General features: G+C 38.6%; 1 protein-coding gene across 1 annotated transcript in view; it reads right to left on the minus strand.

Annotated features, from left to right (window-relative positions):
* Positions 1–27,643, minus strand: part of ISY1 (ISY1 splicing factor homolog) — an 816,689-nt gene that overhangs the window by 709,316 nt on the left and 79,730 nt on the right. The window contains exon 3 of the mRNA XM_044078094.1: positions 5,567–5,618. Within this exon, the coding sequence (XP_043934029.1) occupies positions 5,567–5,618 (52 nt within the window). The remainder of the gene's footprint in view (positions 1–5,566; positions 5,619–27,643) is intronic.

A 27,643-nucleotide genomic window follows, 5' to 3' on the forward strand; every position in this document is an offset into this window, starting at 1 on the left:
AGTTCTATAAAAGAATCATCATCAGGGAAGGGTGGGGAAAGAGTCAATATCCTTACCTATCTAAAGGGTAATGGTTTTCATGTTAACAAAAATGTTCCTAGTGGAAGAAGTCTTTTACCTCTAACCTGATCCAGACATGGCAAGTTCATGCAGGGACAACAGTGCAGTGGTTACTAGATGACAGGGATCCAATGCAGGGAACTATGTTAAGGATTGAAAACAGATATTAGGAGCTGGTATCAAGGCCAATAATTGCATCAGGCCATGCTTGCAAGCAAATATTCCCACACCAATACTTCCAGGTCCCTCGATACTTCAAACATTATTACTTGAAGTCTAGGCACCTAAGTGGTTAGACCTGCAAGACTCTATTCAAACTGTGTCATCAGAAGCTGCCAAGCTCCTGGGTGACCCAAGAACTACTCTTCCCACGATAAGATCATTTGCAAGCATGCTGCAAACGGCCAACCAGGAGACAGAAAACTGCTATACATCAAACACTCACTTAAGGTGAGACTAGGTATTTGCATCCTCAGGACCCTTTTGCTAACTGTTGAAGCAGGAGACAGCTGTGAACCTGAGCCCTCAGACAGCTGATAGTAATCTCAACACAGGGGATAAGAAGGGCATTTCAGAAATGAATTGCATCTAAGGCAGCTAGACTGCAACCTGCTCCCTTCAAACTTATACTTTCTAATGGTGTTTTCAGAAACCTGGGGCTGTGTACCTGAATCTCCCATTGATCTGTACATGAACATTTAGCCAACACCACAACATTCTACTTGTAATAGAGTAAGTCACCAGTTTCTCCCTGTGGAGTGTCTGTAGGTGGCATGGTTGAACCATTGGCACTTATGGCAATGCTTTACATCATGCTCCTATAAATAGGCAATACAGACAATGAATGTCTAGGTTTTGATTTGGGATCGGTCAACTACATGGACACTCAAGTACACCTAGCTGTTTTTCGCATCAAACATAAGAAATTTTCACCAATGTTAGCCAGGATAAGAACTAAAACATGTAAGTTTCAGAAAATAAATGGCAGGCTAAGAGGTCAGACACATACGCCCAATGCCCTGCACAATGTCACATATATGCCAGAACAGACTATATGTGACCACACTGGGGGAGCATTCTAAGCAAAAAGAGTCAAATTAATAAAATGGAAGACAGGATGAATCCAAACAGGGACCCGCTGAGAAGTTTACCCACCATTACAGCAGGTGCACTGTGTTTTGAGACAGATATATATATATATATATATATATATATATATAAATATAATACTTTGAGACTGATATATATATATATATATATATATATATATATATATAAAATACAAACGTGGGTGCTTGCATATTATACACACACACACACACACACACACACATATACATATAGATATATATATATATATATATATACACACACACACACATATACATATATACATACACACATGTATATCATATATAATGTGTGTGTGTGTGTGTGTGTGTGTGTGTGTAAATACCTACAAACATATATACACACGCACACACACACATATACATACATTATATATATATATATATATGTATATAAAAATCTGTATATAACATTACAGAATAAAAGGCTTCCTAACCCCTCCAGCTAAAATTGCCATAGCTCGCTCTCACCTTCTCTCAACACTTCTGTACACAACCCCTATACTCTCTAATATAAACAAGACTGTACTTAAACTCTCAACCTGCTATAACCATATCGCCAGGTTTGCCATTGGGCTGCCTTTTAGGACACATCATTGCATCAATCTTAACCAGCTTGGGTGGCTTGAACTACCCAGTCTAATTCAGTATAACCAACTGATTGTGGCTTATAAAATCCTTTATAATCCGGACAATACTCCTGCACTTAAAAATCTTATCACCCCCTATCACAATCCGCAACTGCTTAGATACTCTAACAGACTACTAATTCAGACAAGCAAAATTAACAATGCAGCTGGTGACTCTCTCTGTGCAAACATTGTAGGCAGATCCTGGAACTCACTTCCAGCTGACATTACTTTACTCTCCTCCCTAGGTCAATTTAAAACTAGACTCAAACAACATCTGGCAAAAGACTGGCTACGTCATTCTATCAAGCCTGGCTAACTCTCTTCTTGATTGTGCAAAATCTATCAATCAGCTACTGTTCAATTTCACCAGGGTTTAACTCTAAGCTGTGGAACATGTTTATTATTGTTTGCTTATGTACTCTTCATCAAAATTATAATTGTAACATGTTTTTAATGTTTCTGTTTACCTTGGAACTTTTCTCCCTGGGCCTTTGCTGAAAATGGATATGCGTCCCAGTCGGACTATCCCGGTCAACAAATGTAAAATAAATAAAATAAACATAGATATAATTATAATATACATAATATCTATACTATATGTGTGTGTGTGTGTGTGTGTGTGTGTGTGTGTGTGTGTGTGTGTGTGTGTGTGTGTGTGTGTGTATATATACATATATAGATATAGATATATATATATATGTAGATATATAGATATATATAAAATATATCAGAACACTATCAGTTGATCGAGTTTTCAGAAACTCAGAATTCATATCGGCAAGATAAGACTTCTTCTTTCGGCTGCTCCCATTAGGGGTCACCACAGCAGATCATCTGTTTCCATTTCTTCCTATCCTCTACATATTGCTCTGTCACACCAACCACCTGCATTTCCTCTCTCACCACATCCATAAACCTCATCTTAGGCCTTCCTCTTTTCCTGTTACCTGGCAGCTTCATCCTTAGCATCTTTTTCCCAATATACTCTGCATCCCTCCTCAGCACATGTCCAAACCAACGTAATCTTGCCTCTCTGGCTTTGTCTCCAAACGTTCCAACCTGGGATGATCCTCTAATATACTTATTCCTAATCCTGTCCACCCTCGTCACACCCAGTGCAAATCTTAACATCTTTAACTCTGCCACGTCCAGCTCTGACTCCTGCCTTTTTGTCAATGCCACTGACTCCAGCCCATATAACATAGCTTGTCTCACTACCCTCTAGTAGACCTTCCCTTTCACTCTTACTGGTACTCATCTGTCACAAATCACTCCTGACACTCTTCTCCACCCACTCCATCCTGCCTGTACGCTCTTCTTCACCTCTCTTCCACACTCACCATTACTCTGAACTGTTGATCCCAAGTATTTAAACTCATCCACCTTAGTCACCTCTACTCCCTGCATCCTCACCATTCCTCTATCCTCCCTCTCAGTCACACACATATAGTCTTAGTCCTGCTGACCTTCATTCCACTTCTCTCTAGAGCATATATCCACCTCTCCAGGGTGTCCTCCACCTGTACCCTACTCACTACAGATCACAATGTCATCTGTAAACATCATAGTCCAAGGGGACTCCTGTCTGATCTCGTCTGTCAACCTGCCCATCACCACTGCAAATAAAGGGCTCAAAGCTGATCCTTGATATAATCCCACCTCCACCTTAAACACATCCATCACTCCCACCGCAGACCTCATCAATGTTACACTACCCTCGTACATATCCTGTACCACTCTTACATACTTGTCTGACACTCCCAACTTCCTCATACAATACCACAACACCTCTCTAGGCACCCTGTCATATGCTTTCTCTAAGTCCACAAAGACACAATGCATCTCCTTCTGACCTTCTCTGTACTTCTCCATCAACACTCTCAGAGCAAACATCGCATCTGTAGTGCTCTTTCCTGGCATGAAACCATACTGCTGATCACTAATCATCACCTCCCTTCTTAACCTAGCTTCCACTACTCTTTCCAATAAGTTCATGCTGTGACTGATCAATTTAATCCCTCTGTAGTTACTACAGCTCTGCACATCACACTTATTCTTAAAAATCGGTACCAAAACACTTTTTCTCTATTCCTCAGGCATCCTCTCACTTTCCAAGATTTCATTAAAAAATCTAGTTAAAAACTCCACTGCCATTTCACCTAAACACCTCAAGATAAGAGTGAATTTCTGAAAACCCAAAGTTTTTGAATGGAGACTGCTGTACAGTGAGGATTGGGAAATTTACCATTTTTCTCAATGTGGTGTGAACTCAAGAGTTGGTATATATAATTAGTAGGGGGTCTGGGGGAAGCAACCTCTCACAAGGGGGGTGCAGGGGGCCATGCCCCCATTAAAATAATAAAAAAGATAGATTTTTTTGTTTTGCCTTTTTTTTTTTTTTTTTTTAAATGTCTGAGTTTTCAGAAATTCGATCACATCGTCTCACTGATATGAATTTAGAGTTTCTAAAAACTCAATCAACTATACCTGTGTGTCTGTGAGACAGACAGACACACACAGACACACACACACACACACACACACACACACATTTTTTATGTCCTTTTAGTTATTTCTGCATGTCTTCAGTCCTTATCCAAAAAAGTAACACATAATTCAGTTTCATTACCTGTTGAAATTAAGTCGCACATGCCTGTTTCAGAATTATTTATTGGCATTTATTGAACGGGAAAGTCCGACTGAGAGAGCAGCCCATTTTAAGTGAAGGCCAGGGGAGAAAAGCTCCACAAACATTATGTTTGCACAATATTTTACAAGAATTTACAGTACAATACAGTACAATATAACAAACTGATAGACTAATAAATTGTGGGAAGTTACAATATCAGAGAAAAAAACAATAATTTACTATAGGAGTAGTGTTATGTTGAAAGAATTAATAAAAGGAAAGAAAAATCACTAGTGGGGTAGTTGTAAAGGGGTGAGGGGTTAGAATGATAGTTAAGGTTAGTGAGATTAATAGTAAGAACAGAGTTGTTTAAAATAACTTATAGATCAAAAAGAGTTTCCCACTGGTTTTGATTGGTAAAGACTGGGGTAAGCTAGAGGAAGGCTCAAACAGAGTAGGATGTTTATCTATTTGGATCAGGGTTGCCAGATTTCCAGCACCCCAGGTAGGGACAAAAAAAAAAAGAAGGTCTCTCACGGCACGTGAAGACCAAAAAAAAAAAAAAAAAAAAAAAGGTCTTTAATGCGGAACAGAGTTCCACATTAAAGAACTGAGCCCACTCAGTAGCTCTGCACTAAACACGGAGCTTCTCGTGTTTAGTTCCGCATTCAACACGAGAAGCTCCGTTTTTAGCGATTTTTGATTGGCCAGATCGGCATATGGGCCAATCAAAACACGGAGCTTCTTGTGTTTAATGTGGAACACAAGAAGTCCGTGTATAATTTTGATTGGCCCGTATGCCAGGTATACGGGACAATCAAAAAAAAAAAAAAAAAAACAAACAAACAAACAAAGCGGAGGCTGGCCGGGATTTTAACCGGCAGGGCGGGACTCGGGATCAGGCTGCTGATCTCGGGACAGTCCCGCCCAAATAGGGACGTCTGGCAACCCTGATTTGGATAGATGTAAACACACAAAACAGAATACAATGAAAGCTGCAAATATTCTCTGCCAAAAAACATGTACTACTGGACTGTATACATAGCTGTTTATGTAAAGAATTTACTGAAACTGTTGGATTATTAAAAAAAATAGAAAATGCATTTTCAGCTTACCTTAACTTTTCCATCTTCAAGCTGTGATTGACGAAATCTCGCCAAGGCCGTCCTAAAGACAAGGAAACAAATGTAAAGAAATCATGTGTACATCAATCAACTGCTTTTTTATCTGAACTTTGCTCATGTTAAGTGTAAGAAACATTGTTGAAATGGCTTAAAGCTGTAGTTTTCATTTCAAGAATCATGCTACCTTTCTATTAAGCAGCATTAAAACAGCAGTTCCAGAAGAACATCTGGAGAATATACTACAAGACAAGATTAATGTTTTAGGACAGAAATCAACAGTAAGAATGGCAGCAAAATTAAATGCAGTAGGAACACTGCAGTGGTGGTGCTGCGGTGCGTTGTCGCCTCACAGTTAGACGTTGCCCGTTCGATCCTCAGTTAGAGCCTCTTCTGTGTGACGACATGCGTGAACAGGCGTTCCTTTGTTGAAGGTTGTGCATTAGGTCCGGCAAGCCAGCACGTAAAACTCTACTGCCAATCATTAGCGGACCAGAGTTCCGCTGTGGCGACCCCTAACCGGGAAAAGCCAAAAGACACAAACAAACTGCAGCATGCAGAAAATTTTGGAATGGATCCCAAGCCAAAAAGCTAGATTTAGATTTCTTAAAAACTGATGGACTAGCCTTGACCTTTTATTCGGCAAAAACTTGTAGAAAGTATTCTCCAACTCCTAACTTATTCAAAATGAGAAACTCGCCAACTAAAAGCCTAAGTGAAATGCCAACTGTTTTGTCCAGAGATTTTCTCCATTTAAATCCAGGAAAACTCTGCACAAACATATGACAAAAGGCAGGTAGGTGATTGTTACAGTTACTCTAGACCTAATGGTATAAAATGCTAACAACAGATAAAAAGTGTCTTAAAGTATTTCTCTTAAAGAAAAGTTTATGGAGATGGAGCAAACCAGAGATCTCTCGAATGTCTAAAGAAAAGTCATTTTGCAACTCATCTTTCATAACCCAAACAACAAAGAAAATATGCAAAAAAAGACAGTTGAATGCAGAGTTTTTTTAATGGCCTATCAGATGGATTCAATCTACTTCTGACCTGAAATAAATCAAAAATAAGCCATGGATTTTGAAAAACAGCAACTTCATCATCGAATAAAATGACAATTCATCCTGTTCGCTTAGAAGCCCCTGACCAAGTTAGTACTGCCATTCAAGCAGGCCCCTAGCTACATTAATAAAATGGCTCAAAGGTTGTAGAGATTAAAGTCACAGCCATATGAACCTTGTCCATGCTCAGCACCACATTCAATTGAAGAATTGGTGCAAGATTAACAGGACATGTTACAGAAGAAATATCCAGAAAGCGAATGGCTAATTTGCCCTCATGCATTTCCATCCGCTCTAAAAGATCTTCTTATAATATGGTGAACCACAATTTAGCTGTTGCTTTGAACATGGTCAAGGTTCAACAGGATGTAAACTTGTTGTCACTTATTAATGACTGGGAAGTTTTTTTTTTTTTTTTTTTTTTTTTTTTAAGGACAGCAAAAATGGGAGAAAAAAAACAATCCCCTTCCCAAACTATTTAAAGTGAATGTAGTGGGCCACATGACTTAAGACTCAAAATTGTTGTCATTAACTTTAAATTTACAACACTTTCCAAGTTAACTGTAAGCAGTTTGGTAACAATGAAACATGTCCTTAACCCAGCGAATCCACTGGAGGCAAATAAGGGAGTATTTACATCTGCTCTGCAAAGAATGGCTTAAGTAAAGATAGCAACATTTACGTAGGTTGTTGCTGTTGTAGCAAGGGGTGGAATGTTTTACATTTATTATGTAGTTAAAATGAGGGATTATTACAGGAATCCAATGAACATGTCAAATCACTGGCTTCATTTTATAGCTAATAATTTTGCTGCTGTTCACCTAAAGTTAGCTGTCTGTCTTAGATCGGACACTGACATTATAATGGCTGTTTTAAGTACACTTTATCAGTCCTTGCAATAATTCTTCAGTGTGTGTGATCAGCCTCAAGTCCAGAAGTGTATAGGCAAGAGCACAAGCAAAATCAATATTCTGCTTAGGCAGTGTTGTCCAGAGATTCTACTGTGAATTATTCTGATTATTTTCATCTAGCCAGTGTCAATCACTTACCTATTAAAATGTCCAACATCAAATACCTCACCATATTTCCATAAAACACTTGTGTTGAGTTTATAGGAAGAACACAGATTCAAAGACTTAAATATATGTGGCCTAGTTTTATACCTCCTGGCACCTGGCTTTGTAGAGAAGAGGGACAAAGCTGCCACTATGACCCAGAAGACCAGAGAAGCAGCTCAAGTGATGCAAGAACGGGGAAGGGAAGATAGGAGCAGGCAGCTTTCATCAGCTTGACCATACTAGAAGGATGGACTGGCAGTCCTGGTTGACCATATTTTCCTGTACAGACAGAGGTCTGTGCATTACACTGGCTGTTGATGGGGAAGAGGGCAAGTTATTGAGGGTAGCTCTAAAGGACACGTGTGTGTGTGTGTGTGTGTGTGTGTGTGTGTGTGTGTATATATATATATATATATATATATATATATATATATACATATATATATATATATATATCATGAACCTGTTTATGTAAGTAACATGGAGGTTGCACTCTAATGTACTGAGTATGTCAGTGAATGGAAGAAATTATGGAAAAGGATTTTGGATAGAGCTGTGTTTTAGTCAAATGGTTTACTAAATGATAATGGATTCCTGATGGAAAACATATGGACTGAATTCATGGCATGGAAAAGAGGGGGACACATTTCTTAGTGAACAAAATATATTTCTGCTTTGTGCCCTTAGTAGTACACAGCAGCACAATCAGTGACCAAGATGTAGAACTCGCAATTTAAGACAAAACAGTGTATAGTTCTAGAGCTGGCTGAACCACTGTAAACCAAATTCAAAGATAAAGAGGAATAAAAACATCATGCAGCTCATTGTAATATCAAATTAAGTATGGGGGTCTTCCTAATCGATATACATATGTGTGTATGTCTGTGCGTGTGTTTTTGTATGTACATATTGTTAGATATTATGAATATAAGGCTGAAATTAATTCTGTTGTAAATATGCTGGAAGATAAAAGCATAGAATAAAAAGTTTGCCTGAATATATGTACAGAGTTTAGCAATGTAAAATGTGCATTCATAATGTATGTATAACAGACAGGCTTCTCTTCACAGCATCAGAAAGGCCTAACAAAGCAATATTGGAAACCAAGGATTACATGATTTTCTCATGTTTGCAGAACAAATATCTATTAACAGACATCCTTTATTATAAACTCAGCAATATGTGATGTTTTTTCTATAGGAATTGCTTGTACAGATGTTTCCTTTCAGATTTCTGTTAATGGCATCCTCACATCAGCAAAAGTGCTTACAAGTAAATCACAAAAGGACAATAGAAAAGTCTAAAAACAGACATTATGCGACTTCCCACAGAAGGCCAAAAAATATACCAAGAGGAAATAATCTATGTGCGTGACTAGCACTCTATATAACAATTGTAGTAATTCAGTTATGTGAGAAAGGGACAGAGAGAGGTATTTTGTAGAAGTCATCATTCATATCTGTAATGAAGGAAAACTTTGTAAATATACGCTACAATCTGACAGAAAAGGTACATGTCGTTTTTTATAAAATAAGTTATCTGTAACTGTGCTTACAGCTGCAAAATATATTTCTTTATCAGTGTGCAATTTGAAAGGCTTGGTGCTTTAAACAGACTACAGATGGAGTCATGCAAAGTTCTGTGACTGATTTAGCAGTAAACTGCACAGCAAGACTGTGTGTCTTAAGAAGACTTTGGATCCAGCACAACATAGAAGCAGAGCATGCGAATTAAGATACATTTTTCACATATACACACACAAAAACAGAGGTGGGTTCGCTCATTTGATCGGCAACTCATTTTACTGACAAATAAAAAACAACTGTGGTTCATTTTGTCTAAAACTCATTTCACTGACATTCTCTTTTCTCTGCAGCTGTACACTTGTAAAGTTAGTATATTTATTTTAGGGCAGGTGAACTCCCTCACAGGTGGGACATGGGGGCTTGTCCCCTGCAAAAAGCTTTTGGAGGTATATTTAGGGTACATAAAAAGTTTGATGAAACATAGTGCCGCTGAAATGTGTTTTTGATAAAATATAATGTTTTTTGTTTGTCAATGATGTGAACTTTCAATAAAATGAAACAGAATCATCACATATTGTATGCATACAGCAGTTTATTGAAGCTATCCCTTCCAACCTGTTTGTTAATGTAGTCAACCACCAGTATGAACAGCAGTGGGCTCAGAAATGAACTCTGATGCACACCCACTCCCACTGCGAACCCCTCTATGAGTACAAACACTGTTCATACTTATGTCAATGGGGTCCTTGTACATAGATGTACTAATTCCACCAGTGTTTCCAGGACTTTGAACCATACTCCACTTACTATTACTATGTCCACTTACTATTTCTACACCCTATCTGCCCTGGACAACAGAAACAACACCATCTAACTATACCTATCCATGTATGAGCAATAACCTATATACAAGTGTATGTACGTGCGTGCGTGTGTGTGTGTGTGTGTGCGTGCGCGTGCGCGTGTGCGTGTGTGTGTGTGTGTGTGTGTGTGTGTGTGTGTGTGTGTGTGTGTGCATGCATTTGCTTGAATGTATATATGGAAAACTTACACATTTATATACTCGTATTCATTTGTGAAATATCTTGCAATGCTCTACCAAGTTCTTATCTACACTCACTGTATATTCTGTACACTTGTATTTTTAACCAAAAGAGGGAATATCCTCTTACTGTATACTAACAGCTGTAAAGTCTACCACCTGTATGCTACTACTCTAAAATGTCTCTCTTGTAAATTTTTCCTCTCTCTGTAAATGTATGGAGTTTTTCTCCCCAGGACTCCGCTGAAAACTGACACTTGTTGTCCAGTCGGACTATCCTGGTAAACAAATGTTAAATAAAATAATAAAATAAATATATCTGGACTGCCTAAATCAACTTTCTTGGGAACTTGGCATATGCTTTTCTCAAGTCTAGGAATGCTCAGTCTCATTGTGAACATTGCATGAAACAGAAACCTAAGGTGTACAAAACATTGGTGCAGCCAGTGCTTCAGTGTGACACAGAAACTTGCACAGTGAAGGTAGTCGGGGATGCCTGAGATGATGAAGACGAAGTGCCAGAGACAGTTTGGTAGGATGCGCACTGTGAGACATATGAAGAAATTAGGATATCAGAGTTGCAGGGAGGATCATGGAGTGCAGATTACAGTGGTGCGGTCACACATGCAGGAAAGCAGAAGAGAGCTTGGTGAAGATGATTTGGGAGAGACAGGAAAAAAGGCAAAAGGAAAAGAGGATGTCCAGCCAAACGAAGGTACAGTCAGGTATGAATGAAGATGGTAGGTGAGTGGTACTGAGAGGCAGAGACAGCTGAAACAACACCCCAACTTCATATAGAAAAATGGGAAAATGTGAGTTGATGATGATGATGATGATTGATGGCAATATGTTCCCCATTTGTCATCACTACCAAATACAGGGACAGTCATTTTTAACTGCTAGTTGTAAGTAACAGCACTAACTTAACACCCATTACTTGAATGTCTGTAACCCCAAACACATATGCCTACAAGATAATCTTATTCATATTACCACCTGATACTGATGGAATGTTCAGAGTGGATATTTACTAATGATGAAAACTACAAAAGCTGCAAAGTCTGGAGAGCAAACCACAGTTTCTTTCTGTCTTACTGTAAATAATAGCATTTCATGTTCAAGTCCAAATTTATTTAGAGAACTGTCTACCAAGTATGATTACAATCAGAAGAAACTGTAAAACAAATGCGAACAACATGAATAAACATGAATAAAATTAATAACATACAGCAAGAATATGGTAAAACTTGAATTATCAAAGCTAAAAACATAATACAAAAATTAAAAAAAAGAAATCACTGGATAAATATAGTTGAATGATATAAGTTAGAAATAAAAGAATAAGAAAAATAAAATATAGTGAAGGATCATATACTAACTCAAATAGATGTGTTTATGAGATCTGCTAAACCCTGAGGGAGTCAGTACCACTGTGGGAGAAGGTTCCAAAGACAGGGGCCTGACTTCCAAAGATCTGCAAGCAAATCTTAGGAACCTCCAAAACTCACACAGTGGATGAACAAATGGACCTGGCTAAAAAGTACGGAACAAAAAGCTCATTGGGGTAAACAGGGCTCAGGTTATGTAGGGCTAAGTAAACCAGAAGTAAGACTTAAAAACGTGATTGAACTACCAGCCAGTGGAGATTCCACAAAATAGGAGTAATGTGATGGTAAAGAGAAATGATGCAGTAATCAAGCAAGGGCAACACTAGAGCCTGAACACCTACCTAAGGATCAGCTGCAGGAAGGAGATACTAGCTGTGAGCAATATTCTGAAGACACAAATAGAAGTCTTCACAACAGCTAACATCTAGTCTCCAAGTGCCAATTTGTCATCAGAAATTGCACCAAGATTTCTCACTTTCCTCACAAAAGCCAGCCTACCACTACTGTAAATTACAACATCAACAATTAGACAGTTAGAGCTCTCGGGGAGGCATACACGGCCATGGCAGCAGTTTTGGGAATGTTAAGTCACAGGCGGGTGGCAGTCATCCAGTTCTGGATGCATTCCAAGCCCGCCCATTATGAATGTGCAGCAGATAGTATATCCCAGGGAAAAGAGAGGGACTTCTCAGAAATCACAATCATCTCCATGCAGGAGGGACTTGGCACGGTCAACACAGAATGCAAAGAAGTTGGTATGGGAGGTGGTTGATGGAGGTCTGGCTTGGAAACTTTCAGTACTCTGATGGCACCCTGATCATCTCTCTGTTTTCTTCCTTTCTTACTTTTCCTTTACTTTTCCTTGTACCTATCCACTCTATTACTTTGCCTGTCCTTTTTCATAGAGTTTTCTTGGGGTAGAAGACTCTTCATATTAGCTCGATTCTTTTTTCTTTCATCTAATGAAACAGAGCCAAAGGACTTGCAGATGGCGCAATCTATCATAAGATGTTTTGGCCCCAGGTACACTACACAAAGTTAATGGGTGTCCTGAAAAAGAATTTTGTGGCCACATTTGGCACACTTCTTGAAGCCCTTCTCCACAACAAATTATCTAGTGTATACATTCTGACCAATTTAGAACTAAAGATACAAGCCAGTAACAACAAAAAGAGGCAGATATGAACCAGCAGTAATTCTCGCTTTAAGTCTCCCTGTGTGAGAGTTTGGATACATAGGTAAGCTTAAATGAAAACTACTTGTCACAGCTAGTAGCTTGATTTCATTCCGATACTTCTCACTTTTTGGGTAACTAAGGTGCGTTTTTACATTAAGAGGACTGGGGCAGCTATTCTACTGGCAGCAGTAAAGAAGCCTGGTCAGTCTGAGCTGGGAAACACACTGGGAAGCTTAAAATGAGATTGTTTCATCAGTCAGGAGGATTATTATGGACTTGGTTGTTTGGTGTTAAATTGCACTTGAGAGATAATTTTGCTGTGCTTTTACATTAAGAAGTTCCAAGATCATCCATTTTGTGGCAGTAAGTGTTTACATTGTCTCTGAGTTGGGAAGCATTTGATGGAGCTCAAAGTGCAGTTGTTTGGTGGCCGGAGGGCACAGGAGTTAGTTTTCAGCTTTTTTCTGTTTGCTATAAAATAAGGTGCTTTTTTCATGGAGCTGCTCACCATGCAGTGGCAGTCAGCAGTACCCTGTATAGCTGCAAACCTAAAAAGCTAATTCTTAGGACTTTAACCTGTAACACAGAAAGGCTTTGTGTGGAGCTAAGTTTAAGGCAGCTAGTTAATGCATCAGACAGCACTAATATCACATCACGGCACTATCTAACATCTAGCTTTAACCCAAGACACCACTCAGTTGACTCCTGTAAAACTAAGTCCCTAAACTGTAACAGTCCAAGCCTAACACAGGTCCTGACAACATGGCTTTGCAATTTCCTAACATCTATGTGGCCAGCTTGGTAGTTATGGGCATCTCATGTACTCACATTAAAGAAACTAACACAGTATATGAGAGATGTGCATACATAACTTCCTTGGAGGCAAACATTTCACTTACAAACAAGGTTGTCAAAAACACACACACACACACACACACACACACACACACACACACACACACACACACATTACATCGTTCACACACATCGCTCACCACACACAGAGACCTTCTTATTCTGAGGCACGAAAAAGAAACTTCCTCAAACCTCAAAGACCTCCTAAGCCATCAAGAAGCAACACCTATCCTCAGCAATCACAACAAAAGCAACAACTAATACCACACTTAAGCCTACACCAAATGATCCCCCAAAAGCAAAGCCGATAAGGCAAGAAAATACTTTACCTGGTACTCTTGTCACAGGGGATAGTACTGTATGACACACAGGTGCTCTTCTCACCAGACTGGATAAGAAGACAAAGGTTAGTTGCTTGTCCGGAGCAAGGATCCAAAAAAATCACACATGCACTCAAGTCACTGCACCACATATACCAATATGATTCTATCATAGTCCATGTGGGTGTAAATGACTTGAGACGTACCTCTCTGGACTATAGGAAAAGAGGATCTCTCTGAGTATATGTGTCACAGACAGGTACATCCCTTACATTGAGTAACATTCTACCTTAATCAAGGATGATGCCATAGTATAAACAGGAAATAACTGGCTTAGTTTCTGGTGTCACTCCAGGGGAATCCAATATCTACCAGCATCGGAGGACTTGGTTAACAGACCAGGTTCCTTTGCCAAAGACAGTCTGTACCTGTACCCTTGGACTTTCGGATATTGGCTAAAACTTTATTCACCCCCTTAGAGCTGTTTTAGACAATGTCACAATAACAAAACTAACAACATAGCAAAAAAAAAAAACCACCTCAGAGCAACCTGAAGGTAATACTGTTCAATGTGCAGAGCCTAAGCAAGAAACTTCACACCCTACAAGATTCCCTCACTCTGGAAAACGTAGACATCTGTGCTGCTCCAAGACTTGGTTTAAAGCACAGAAAGTACTCCAGCAGTGGAAGGCTACAGTGCCTTTCACACATTTATACCAAAAGCAGCACAAACTGGGGTTAAAGATGGAGGTGTCTTGAGATTCACTAGCAAGAAATACAATTCCAGGTTGGTTAAACAAGATTATGCCTTGGGGTTCATCCATGCCCAAGTCTCCACAGGCAAAGTTTCTTACCATGTCCTGGCTAGCAATAGGTAATTCTCTATTCTCTATCACCCACAAAGCTCACAACTCTTACCTAGACCTACCCATACATCTCAACATCTGGACAAAGCTTGACAAAATGGGGGTACAAATAGGAACATATTTTAAATATTGCTCTTATAAACTTAGAAAGTTGCTAGAGTAACAGGGTTTGGTTTAATATACAGTTTTGGAAGGATATGAAGTCTGAAACTCAAATGTATGTCATTATTTAGTGACTTCAATCCTGAGATCATCCCAGTGATTTGCCAGGAAAAAAGAACAGGCCAAAAATCTGGACATTCTGCAAATATCTGTACAGTTGAGAGGTATGGACCTACCAGAGGTGCTCACCATCCAACCAAATACCCTATTCATTGGAGATTTTAACAATCCCTCTATAGACTGGGAAACATACACTGCCTCTAACCCACAGGCACACTGTTTCTGGACTTTATCAGCACAAACGCACTGTCCACATAGTATGCACTCAAATCAGGGGATCAAACATACTGGACCTAGAACTCATCAACATGGAAGAGTTGACCAAATAGTTAGGGATCTGGGAACATACGTAGAAAGTAATCTGGCCTTCCACCAACACACAGCCAAGATAGTAAGAAAATTGTTCTATGTTACAAAACTCTTAAGTAAGGGTGTGGCATCCAAGTCCAAGGAAGTTATAGTACCACTCTGTTAAGCCCTCATCAGACCCATCATTGAGTGCAAGGCCTCCTCTGGCATGTACCTAACTAGGCATTTGCAACATCTGGAACATGCTCAGAGGTTCTGCACCACGATAATCCAAGGTATGAATACTCTGTCCTACACAGATCACCTTAACACCCTATCTCTGTACTCAGTCTCCTATAGGTTACTGACAAGTGATCTATGCCTAGCATATAAGACATCCTCAGATCCAGCTCTGATGGATCTCTTGCAAATCCTCAAAACAAACCGTACTAGAAACGCTAGATAAAAGAAGCTGAACTTTGCCTGCAATATAAATATATAGCTCTCTCCAGCATGTTCTGTGTCTCAAAAGATCCATGCAATAAAGAATAAGCTCTATATTTACATGAAGAAGAGTTCATCCTTAACCTTACTCAAAAGAAACTTTGATCATTGGATGGGAAATCACAAAATTCACCCCCGGTCTGACCCACAGGTCTGTGGTTGACAGTAAGTAAATTAATCCCAAACTAGGAATTCAGGGATCCCATTTTGGGGAAACACCTTTGAAGGCTTGGCCAGCTGCTGACCCCTGGAAGCAAGCTGGGGAAGATTCTCTCTTCAATCAGATGTATGAATGGCCATCACACAAGACAACTGGAGAATCTAGAGATTTTATAATACCCCTTTTATTACCCCCCCCCCCAGGTAACATTAACTACCGCCTGCAGATGTTCCAAACAGCTGTAATGAGAGAAATTGCTACTCTTTTGGAAAAAAGAGCAATCCATGAGATCCCATCAGACCAGAGAGGTGTCATTGTCTATTCAAGATTCTTTTTAGTTCCAGAGAAAAACAAGGACTTCAGTAGCCTAAATCAACACTTTATGAAGACCCAATTAAGAATGGCCAAGGTGTAAAGCGATACTGCCTTGCTTAAAGGCAAGCTGGATGCACTTGACAGACCAAGATGCTTATCTCCACATCAAGACTGTAATGGAGTCAAGGAGGTTCCTTTGCTTCTGACAGTGTTCATCAAGTGCATGGCAGTGCTCACAGCCTATCCATGACTCAAAGGGATCATGTCTTCCTGTATCTAGATGACTGGCACCTAGTCACTACATCGATGGAATCCCTCATCACTGCTAGTGACTTCTTGCTTCAGCTTTTCCCATCCTGACATATCTCAGTCAATTAGGACAAGTCCCACCTACAGCCTTGGCAGTTAATATTTTTTGTGGGTTCCAATCTGAATACAACAATTTGTATACAGAAATTTTCAAATTACAGGCAACTGTCTCAAAAAAAGCAATTTGAATTCTTTTGGATCACAGCTCCTTGCAAGACTCCCACATTTTGAAGATTCTCGGATTAATTGCTTGCTACATTTGTCTGGACCCCATTGCTCGACTTTCCGTGGCAGGTCTTTAGTAGGTATTAAGTGTATAGTGATCCCAACTTTCTGATACTCTTCTGTGCTCTCATTTGCTTAACAAAAGTTTGCAGGATATGCTTAAACCTGGTGATTGGAGTCCCCTACAGTTCTTGTGGGGCTGCCATTTCTACTTCCCACTCCAATAGCAACAGTAATCACAGATACCGCCTCTATGAGGTGGGGGCATTACAAGGGAAGAAAAGTCCAAGGGTCATGGAGAAATCTGGAGGGCAGTCTCCATATTAATATCATAAAATGAGGGCAGTCCTTATTAGCACTGTAGGTCTTTCAGAACTACCTTCATCTGGGGGTTACCTCAGTACAGTCAGACAATATATTGGCAGTACAGTACATCAACAAGCAAGGAGGAACCACAGCTTAGTCCTCTTGTAGAGAAGCCATGAGAATGTGGCAGTGTTGATAGCTTTTGCTCTACTTTCTGACCACAATGTACATTCTGGGGAAGCAAACTGCCCACTGTACAGGTTCAGCAGATTCATCCTAATGCCTCATGAGTGGTCTCCCAATCCTACAGTGACACAACACATCTTCTATTGTTGAAGCCAGCCTTGCTGCAATATTTCTGCCTCCCTATCTACTACAAAATGCAGCAGCTACTTCACCTTGATCCCTCCAAAGGGAGGGCCACAGAGGGAGATTCTCATCTGTCAGTAGCCTCCTGGCCTCCTTTATTCCTTTCCTTCTCTTCCCTTGATTACAATTTTCTACAGAAAGCCTCTGCATGCAAAGCAATAGTAATACTCATTGATCCATTCTGGCATAGGCAAATGTGGCTTCTCACCCTACTGAGGCCTCATCTCATGAAGCAACCATGGCTTCTGGAACCACAAATGGGCCTGCTATCCATTCTGTATTTCACACCTCACCTGGCTATTCATTCCCTCAAACTGACCACAGGGTTCCCCAATTCATCGAACAGCCACTGACTCTGCCCTTTCTCAAAATGTGCTTTGATGACTATCGGTCTCTCGGAAACCATCATCTCTCAAAGTTTAAAGAAACAAATGAAAATATTTCTCTATATGGGCTCCAAAGTCAAAGTCTAAATCCTTTATCTGTGCCAATCCTGTCTATTTTGCATTTTCATTCTTCATTATTTGATGCTGGCCTCAGCAGTTCACCAATTAAAGCTCAACTGATAGCTATTTCAAATTTCCATATGGACCTTTCTTCCATCCTTACAGCCCACAAAATGTGCAATACTGTTTTAAAATGGACCTTCCTGATATGGCCTCCAGTCAAAGATCCTGCACTACCTTGAGGCCTCAGTTTTGTATTAAAAACATTAAAATAGTCTCCTCCCATTTCAGCCAATATCATCTGCTGATCTAAAATATCTCTAGCAGAAAACCCTATTTCTATCTAGCTATCAGCTTATCAAGAAGGATTTCAGAATTACAGGCTCTCCCTCCTCTAATATCCCTTACCTTGTTTTCCACAAAGATAAGGGTTTCATTGAAAACACATTCCCTCATTCATCTCTAAAGCAGCTTCAATACATAATCTCAACCAATCTATTAACTTACCAGTTTTCCTTCCAAACTATACTAAAAATGAGATAACCTACTTCCTAAGTTTGAAGTCCATAGACAACAACATTATCTCCACCAAAGAAAGCCCACAAGAAAGGATTTCCAATTATTTGTTGTCTTTGCTCTCTCCAGACTAGGCCAGAAAGTTTTTTTTTAAGATAACATTGAGTGTACTTCCTTTGTACACTCCTCTAGACACAAGCCCTTAACATCCAAACTGAAAGTTCAAGCCACTAAATCAGTCTCTGTATCAACAGCATTCCTTAAGAACTCTTCAGTTGATGAAATGTATGCAGAAGCAACTTGATCTCCACTGCTTATGCTTTTTAAATTTCACAAAATGGATATCATTTCTAGATTTAGAGTCCCCTTTGGAGCTACCATCTTCAAGGGCATGCTGTCATGATCTCACCCAGAAAAATAGGTATCTAAGGATTCTGCCCATAAGTCAAATTGGTCTTCTAGGACGAAACAGGATACAAAAGTTATGTACTTAATGCAACTCTGGATCCTTTGCATTCCTAGTCAGTCCAATTAGACAACCCACCCACCTTCCCCCTACAAAATTGTCACCTTTGTCATCAACAATATCAAAACAGCAGTTAAGTTATTTGTCACCCCCAAAAGGTCAGACACAATAACATTATCAGTACAGATGACATACTATCATATTCTGCATTCAGTCCTGCTATTATCCTGATCTTCAACTATAATCCCCTTACCTTTTCCTACCACAGCAAATACAAACCAGCTCAAGCCCTCAAGCAGTAAAAGCCTGCTAATCATTTTCTATCTGCCTTATCTAAAGAGGTACTAATCCATACACTAGAATACAGACTCCCCCTTATGGCTTTAAACTCATCATATGACACAACTTTGCTATGAATCATTATAAATAAAATATACTGTTTCTCTAACATCTAGACACATTAAGAACACCACTACACAACTCTGAAAAATGCAAATAAACTCCCTCTAACAGCTAAAGTCACATGTGAAGACTCTGAAAATACAGTGATACTACGTAGGTCTCACTTTAGCAAAGTAACTGGTGAAAACAGCCTTAATAAAACTGTCCCTGCAAAACACGATAAGCCACCTAAATTCTTAAGGGAGCAAAAGACTATTACTTTCAGGAAAAAAAATAAAATTAGCACCTACAAGACATACACAAATGTCACTGCTTTACAGATACAAGGTAAAACCCCCTCCACAGCAGACAATCAAAACTATTGTACACATACAAGTATGTGTACATGTGTTTTATGAGAGGATATGGGAACATATTTATGCTCTGAAAAGAAGTGATCTTAACAATGCATTAGCAAAACATGTAGCAGAGTTTGGTCTTAAACATACTTTTGTTTTTAAAGCTCTTGAAGTTGTGTTAAAGGGACCTCATGGGGGTGATCTAAAGAATTTTACTGAAGAGAGAGAGATGCACTGGATTCTTAGGTTTTGTGCTGATAGGAGACCGGGACTTAATGATAGGGTCTCTTTAAAGCCTGTATTGAAGTCGAGAGATTTGCATAAGTGATGAAGGCAGTTTTCTGATACGTTGATGGTTAGAGCTGTTTTGTTTTAAAAATGGTTTTGAAATGTATTAATTTTATCTGATGAAGCACTTTGCGTGAAAGCACTCATCTTTGTGATTCTGTTTTTGTTATATTAAAGCACATTTTAATTAGCCTTGTCTCTGGGAGTTCCTCTGTTTCCTACTTACTTCAACAATTCTTTTTGGAGGGATTCCGGCTTAGCCCATTGGAGGTTTTCCTATTAATGAAATGAACTGCAGCAAAAGCTGTGCGGTCTATATGTCAAAAAAAGAACATGAATATTTCAGGGTATCAGCAAAGAGATTCAGAGCAAGGCTTGCTATGACAGTAACAGACAGAGGATGGTGGGGTTTTAACAAGGGGAAAAAAACAAACAAATGCTATCAGTTTACTTAAAATTCTTTCATACATACTATCCATATGATTTAACATATGGGAGCAAAAAGTACAGGGATGAAACACTTAAACATTTAACAAATTGCCTCCTAAGGCTTTCTGATGAAGCAGTCATTTTGCACAGCTGAATACCACATTATGGAGAAAAGGTGTTTATTTTATATCACAGTAATTATTGAATTCATATTTAATTCATACATTAGTACTAGGCTAAATGCAGTTGTGGGCTGTTTTAAGCCCAGCCAACTATCCCACATGAGAATCATATTCTGCACCTTGTGTTTATAAGGTAGATACCTTAACCATTATGACAACCTCCCACCCGACAAGCTGAACAGCATACTGCATTTTTTGTAAGTTCTCCAGCTAAAGCCAACACTAAAGCAATTAAAGTTGTAGACTAAATTAAAAGCAGTTATGGATTCATTAAAAACACAACACAAATAAATGTGGTTAGACTATGGCAAAATGCATCAAAGCACTTAATTCACGAAATGCCACAATGCAGTAATACTGTGTAAAATTCATTTAGTATACAGCAACTTTTCAAAAACTCAGAATACATTTGGTGGACACTAAGAGGGGTATACAAAGAAAGAGGCTAAGGTGAGAAGACGAAACAAAGACAGGAGAATACATACAATCACTGTTAAAGAGTATTGTCACTACAGTTGAACCAGTAGTGTAGCTAGGACCAAAGAGGGCAACTGCTCTAGGCACAAAGTGTTAGGGGGTACAATCGGTCGTCTGATTCTGATCACTCTTTAGTCCATACTTGCTTTTAAAAGCTGGTATTGCATTTGTGGTCAAACCTGAGCTCTGTAGTACTCCCTATGTGGTCTAAACTGTAGCAAGCAGTCAGCCACAGTTTAAAGGAAAATATATATATATAAACCTGAAATCTCCAGAGCTCTGAACTGTAGCAACTGCCTACTACATTTGTAGCAAGCAGTTTCCTACAGTTTAAAAGAAAAAATACAATTTTGTTTGTCAGAGGCAGGGTACAGAAACAGGACCTGATTAGTTCCTACATTTCAGAAGCCCTAGGTACCTGACTGAATACTTTATATATATATATATATATATATATATATATATATATATATATATACCTATACACACACACACACACACACATACATTTTATATATATATATATATATATATATAAAATGTAAAGTTGTCCCACAGCTGGGGAGGGATGGGATAAGACACAGAAAGGGTTCCTGATCGGCTGGTTGGCTCCTGTATTTCAGGAGCACCAGCCAACAGATGACTATTTTTTCTTCTCATTTTTTTTTTGTGCTTGCAATGAAGAGCTAGGGTAGGATGACGGTAAGTGTACCTGGCTACCTTTGTAGAATATGTCAGTACAAGGCCCAGACCTTTTTTACCTCTTCAAATGTAGAGCTGTGGAGGTGGGACATCAATACACATTGAACCAGATGTAGTCCGCACAGGAGTGTAAATGCTGAAGCAGCTTACATGCAAATTACTAGCAAAAAACACTAATGGAAAAAATAATCCCCATGCAATGCCTAGCAGAAAAATAAAACACGATCAGGCACCCCTAATGATTTAGCACAGCATTAATTTTCCAACAGAATTCTATGCTCTAGAAAAAAATCATTAATCACTACAACTAAATCATCTAATACTGGAGGTTACTTTCTATATTCAGAGAGGGTAGCTAAACTATGGAACCACATCCTACTATCAATGAAATCCATTCAGAATGCAAACTCATTTAAAACATGACTAAAACTTCACATATCAAATCAACTAATCTGTTCCTTTACATCTCCAAGTTAAACACCATTTATCTTCAGCTTGCCATAATGTCAAACCATTTCTTTTACTCTGAATTCTATAAAAAAAACGATATCAATGCCCGAATACTTTTTTTAACACCTTTATTGAATTATCACTTAAAACATGGACAAGCATGCATTTATATATACAAGAAAACAAACCATGTTAACTTTACATTTATATAATTCTCATCAATCCAACATTAAATTGATTAATTCCTGCCTTCCCTTAAACGTCACTCTTTCTCCAAACAATTATTCTACATGTACTGCACTGACAATTTAATTTTTTTTAATGTAATTTGCTCCGACCCTTTGCTATAGATCCTGCTTCCAAGTTCTTTTGCGTCTTTTTTTCCAATATTCCCTACTTCAAATACAGTTGTTTTAAACTATGACTTCTATTTTCTAGTAATTGCTTTCTTGACAGCCACCAGAATTAAACTTAACAAGGCCTTACTATGTCTAGGCAATTCAGATCATGTATCCCAGCTCAAAAAGTTATTTCCTTATTTACACCAATTTGTTCAAATAATATTTCTGACAGAGTACTCTACATGGAATTTTTAAATTCTGCCTATTTATTACACTCCCGAAACAGACATTCCCAGTTATGTCTTTCTTCCCCACATACCTCCAACATTTGCCATCTACCTGATGAGAATTTTGGAGTCTGCTTGGGGTATTGAAATACAAATGCAAACACCTCCAAGCAAAAATCCTAAATCTTCCAGACTTTGTTGCATATTTGGGACCCATATACATGTCTTCCCATTGTTTCCTCAGGAACTGCTTTTCCAGTCTTTCTTCCAAGTCTTTTCTAACCTCCTCTGATTGACTGCTATACTTATTGTGCAATATTTTAAATGCCCAACTAACTATCCCCTTTTTAACAGAAGCTCCTCTTCTAGATTCAACTAAAACTTCTACCAGAGCAGGTCTTTCACTTAGGACTCCCCTATCCCTTTCTCTCTGCCAGTACTCTATCAATCCCCAATAGGGAAGGCAGTCTGTAGCCCGCAGTCCAAAAGTCTTCTTGGCCTCTTCCCATTCTATTAACCTTTTCTCTCTCTCTAGTTGCTCGTTTCCAATACCTGTGTTCCTTTGCCAGTTTTATCCAGTAAACTGCAGCCCCCTCTTGCCTATCCTCTATACCCCTAATTGCAGTCATCCCTATCAGCAGAATCCCCTTTCTACATTCTCGTGTTAGCTTAGTTCTTAGAATGCTTTCTGCTACTTTATAAACATAATATTGTGTATAATGTAATATAAGATGTACCATCAAAATGTTGCAGCTGAGGTGTGCGACAACGGATCTCCGAAAGCAAGTTTGCACAGGTCTGTATGGGCAAAAAAAAAACATGCCGAATGCACAACCGCGAATGGTATTGTGCGTTAGCTGTTGTGAACTCAGCATATTGAGTGGAGATCGCACTATAGTGAGGATCGGGAAATGTAACCTTTCCCTCACTGTACTGCGATCTCAGAGTTTGTATATATAAGTAGCAGGGGGTGTGTGGGGTGCAGGGGGCTTGACCCCTGCAAAATGTGTGTTGTTTAACAGCGGATGTGGAGTTATGTTCGAAAAATGTCGACAATTCAATTTCGAATTGTCAACATTTTTTTTTTATTTGTTCTTTTTTGTCAGTCACTATCATAAGTTTCGACAATGTTTTTCGAGCACGTAAGTACTCGCAACAAACATGTTCGAAACTATCATAGTAAACCTAATATAATACAATATAATATAATACATAATATTAATACACAGAATAATATTCTGCATGACTGTTGCTATTCTCCTTACGGCTCTCCACCCAAAATCCCACTCTCTCCTTACTCCTTGAATTTCCCCCCTGCTACATCATCATCCTTTTCCACTTTGAATTATAGCTTTCTGTTTGTGTTATGTATATGAGCCTTAACTGTGTAGCTCTAAAATATCCCATCAGGTCAAGTAATCCTAAATCACCATGTTCTATTGGAAGGATCAACTTATCTCAATTGACCCTTGTCCTCTTCTCCTTCCAGATAAAATCCTTCAGCTCTTTATTAACTGCTGTCCACAGCTTCTCCTCTGGTTGATAAAAATATGCCTGACCAGGGAATACAAATGCTTCCATTGCCCTACTCACAGAATCCCAGCTTAATTTTTCGAATGCTTTATCCGCATCAAGACCCACCAACAACAGGTATTTATTTTACATTCTGCTTCCACTGGATCATCACAGTTCTGCTAATATTATCAAACATTTCCCTGCACTCTGCAAAACCATACTGATCCACATCTATCAATTTTGGTAACACCTTTGTCATTCTTTTAGCTATTACAGACAAACACTTTATAAATAGGATATAAAAACTGAAATATGCCTATATAAATAGGGGACTGATGGGTCATCACTGCCTTTAAGTGTGACAACCACCACAGCTTTCTTTCAAGATGTCGGCGCTTCCTCTCCTTTTTAAATATTGTTAAACAAATCCTTCCAGATCTTTATCATTTTCTTCCCAACTAGATTCCAAACTTCCACAGGAATACCATCTATTCCTGGAGACTTTCCTGCAGATTGATTATACATCACCATTCTTCTCTCATCTCTTCCTCTCTTCCTATTTTAACTGTTAATTGTTGAGACTCATCTACATCTAACCTTGGCACAGCTAAGTCTTCCATAAATATTTACATTGGTGCTTTTTCTCAATTTCCACATTCCTCAGCTTTAGACAAAATTTCATAAGATTTCCAACATATCTCTATTACTTCTACAGGATCTCTGGTTATTTATCTTGTTATAGGCTCCCGAAGTTTAGCAACGACCTTTTCTACTTTCTGTTGCCAAAATTGTTGTGCTAAAAGTTTTTATGCTATGAAACTTTTATCAAAAACACAGATTCAGCAATTTTTCCAAACTCATGTACATTATCCAGATATTCTATTTTCTCTTTAGTACCCTGCATCTGTGACTCTACTTGTTCTGTGAGATCCCCTTATTCTGCTATACTTTCATCTCTGTCAGCCCCTCTAAATAATTCTTGTTACTTCTTAACAATATACATTTTTTTTTATTTTTTAAACTTCACTTTTGTTTTATCCCACTCACTAGTTATAACTTAAGAAATTTCCATCTTCCCTAATAACTCTCAAATAATTTCCACTACCCATTCCTTAAATTCCTCTCTTTTTAACAGGTAGGTGGAGAAATGCCAGTGTCTCATTTGTACTTCATTACCTGCATTTGTATTACAATTGCTATTGGCACATGATAGGAAATAGTTAGTGGATGTCTGTCACCGCTTTCAATTAAATCTTGTGAAATATAATTTCCGTCAAGTCCAGCCAACATATTGTACCTTGGGAAATAATATATACATTCTCAAATCTAAATTCACATCTTCTATACCAAATGCTTTCATAAATTTCTTCAGAAATCTACTCTCTTTTACTACATATTTCCCCTTCTAGGTATGCCATGTGGAATATAACTACATGCCAGCATGACCCCCTCCCCCGCCAGTACATCTATACTACCTTTTTTCCCTTTCCTATCACTACTGAAGCTTCTCTAGCAATTTAAGTACTCCCCTTTTCCTTTGTCCTTGATACTCTGTTGAATAATCCTCCTGAAATCTTTATCAAATCCACATGCTCATTTCTCTCCAAGTGTGTCTCCTGCAGCATTGCTATTTGCACTCGTCTTTTCTTAATATCATTCAATATTCTTTCCTTTTTGTCAATACCTGTGAGGCCATTCAAATTCTAAAATAATATGTTTAGTACAGCCATTATAATAAAAAAATATTATTCCCACTTGTTATATACAACCGCTTTAAATGTATATTTCCACTTTTGTTATATGCACCCACTAATGTTTGGCAGGATGACCTTTCACACAGTTGTTTTATGTCACCTCCATTTGAACCTATGTTATATTTTACAAGATGTTTTGTTTTAAAACCAAACACACACCCAGAATACCCCATAACCTATTAACTTAAAACAAACACCCACAACTGTGTACATCTTCAAATAATGAAATGTAATCCTCCTGATAGGAACAACTGTTCCAAATTGACAGCTGCAAACACAGGCAAAACCCAAATTAAAATTAAGGTTATTCATGCTAAGACATATGTTACAGGCTTGTGCCTCTACTTGTACCAATTGCTGTCTGTTCTTGTCTTATCTTTATTCCCCTCCCAGTTGAGAAAAACAACTTGTATGTTTTCAAAAAGTATTAACTTTTATCCTTGAACTGCAGTGGTGGTGCTGCGGTAGCGTTGTCGCCTCATAGCAAGACACTGTCCCACTCGATTCTCAGCTAGAGCGTCTTCTGTGTGGAGGCATACGTGAATGGGGTGTGCCTTCGTTGAAGGTTGTGCGTCAGGGCTGGTAACCCGGTACATAAAAATCCACTACCAATCATTAGCGGACCAGAGTTCCGCTGTGGTGAGCCCTAACCGGGAAAAGCCGAAAAACACAAACAATTAACTTTTATCCTTGAGAAAAAGTGCACTGGCTATCTTTAAATAAATCTGTAGATCAATGTGTGTGTATGTACCTTTAATAAGTTATCCAAGTGCTTGCATAAATCTATAAATACTGAGCACGTGCAAGCTAGACTACCATTTTGTAGTAAGCTGTTCAGATGTAAGCATGAATGTATACAAGGTCTGTCTGTTAACTAGATTGTTCGTACGTTATGATGCTGCTATCCATCCTGATGTGTTTCTATGTATTAAAGCATCTAAATGAACCTGCCCCACCTACTTGTCTTATGTATTAGAGAAAGAAGGGTGACATGGTGTCAAAAGTGGGATGTCTAAAGGACATGGAATCAGAAATAGCATATCTAAAGGGCACGAAGTTAAAGGAAGCTTGGCTAAAACAACTTAAGGCACTTGCTTGGGGCTGGTAGAAAATACAGGAGTGAATCATCTCTAAAATATGCAAATTTTGAAAAACAGGTCAGAAACGAATTTTAGGTATTAAAACTTTGCTCAGCACTATTTCTTTCGCATAATATGAAATAGAGAGTACAGAATGTGCTAAATGATATTCGCATAAGCCAATATATGCGACACTGATAAAAATATTTAAATTACTACAGAAAATGTTTGAAAAAGTCAGAATTGCAGAAAACGAATAAAACAAAGGGAAATTACCACATTTTCGCAAAACATGTATTTTTTCGTACTATGCTAAGATATCAGAGTTATCAGAAGTGTATAAAGTGTTTGCATGTTTCTGCAGTCTTACAGTAAAGCTATTTTGCAAAGTACAGCCATTACAGGGAATATTTTGCAGAATATATCCATGCAAACTAAAGTATGATGAAGAGTTTATTGTGCATCTGA

The sequence above is a fragment of the Protopterus annectens genome, chromosome 7.part0 (genome assembly GCF_019279795.1).
Source record: "Protopterus annectens isolate FY-2018-M chromosome 7.part0, PAN1.0, whole genome shotgun sequence".
Classification (NCBI taxonomy): domain Eukaryota; kingdom Metazoa; phylum Chordata; order Ceratodontiformes; family Protopteridae; genus Protopterus; species Protopterus annectens.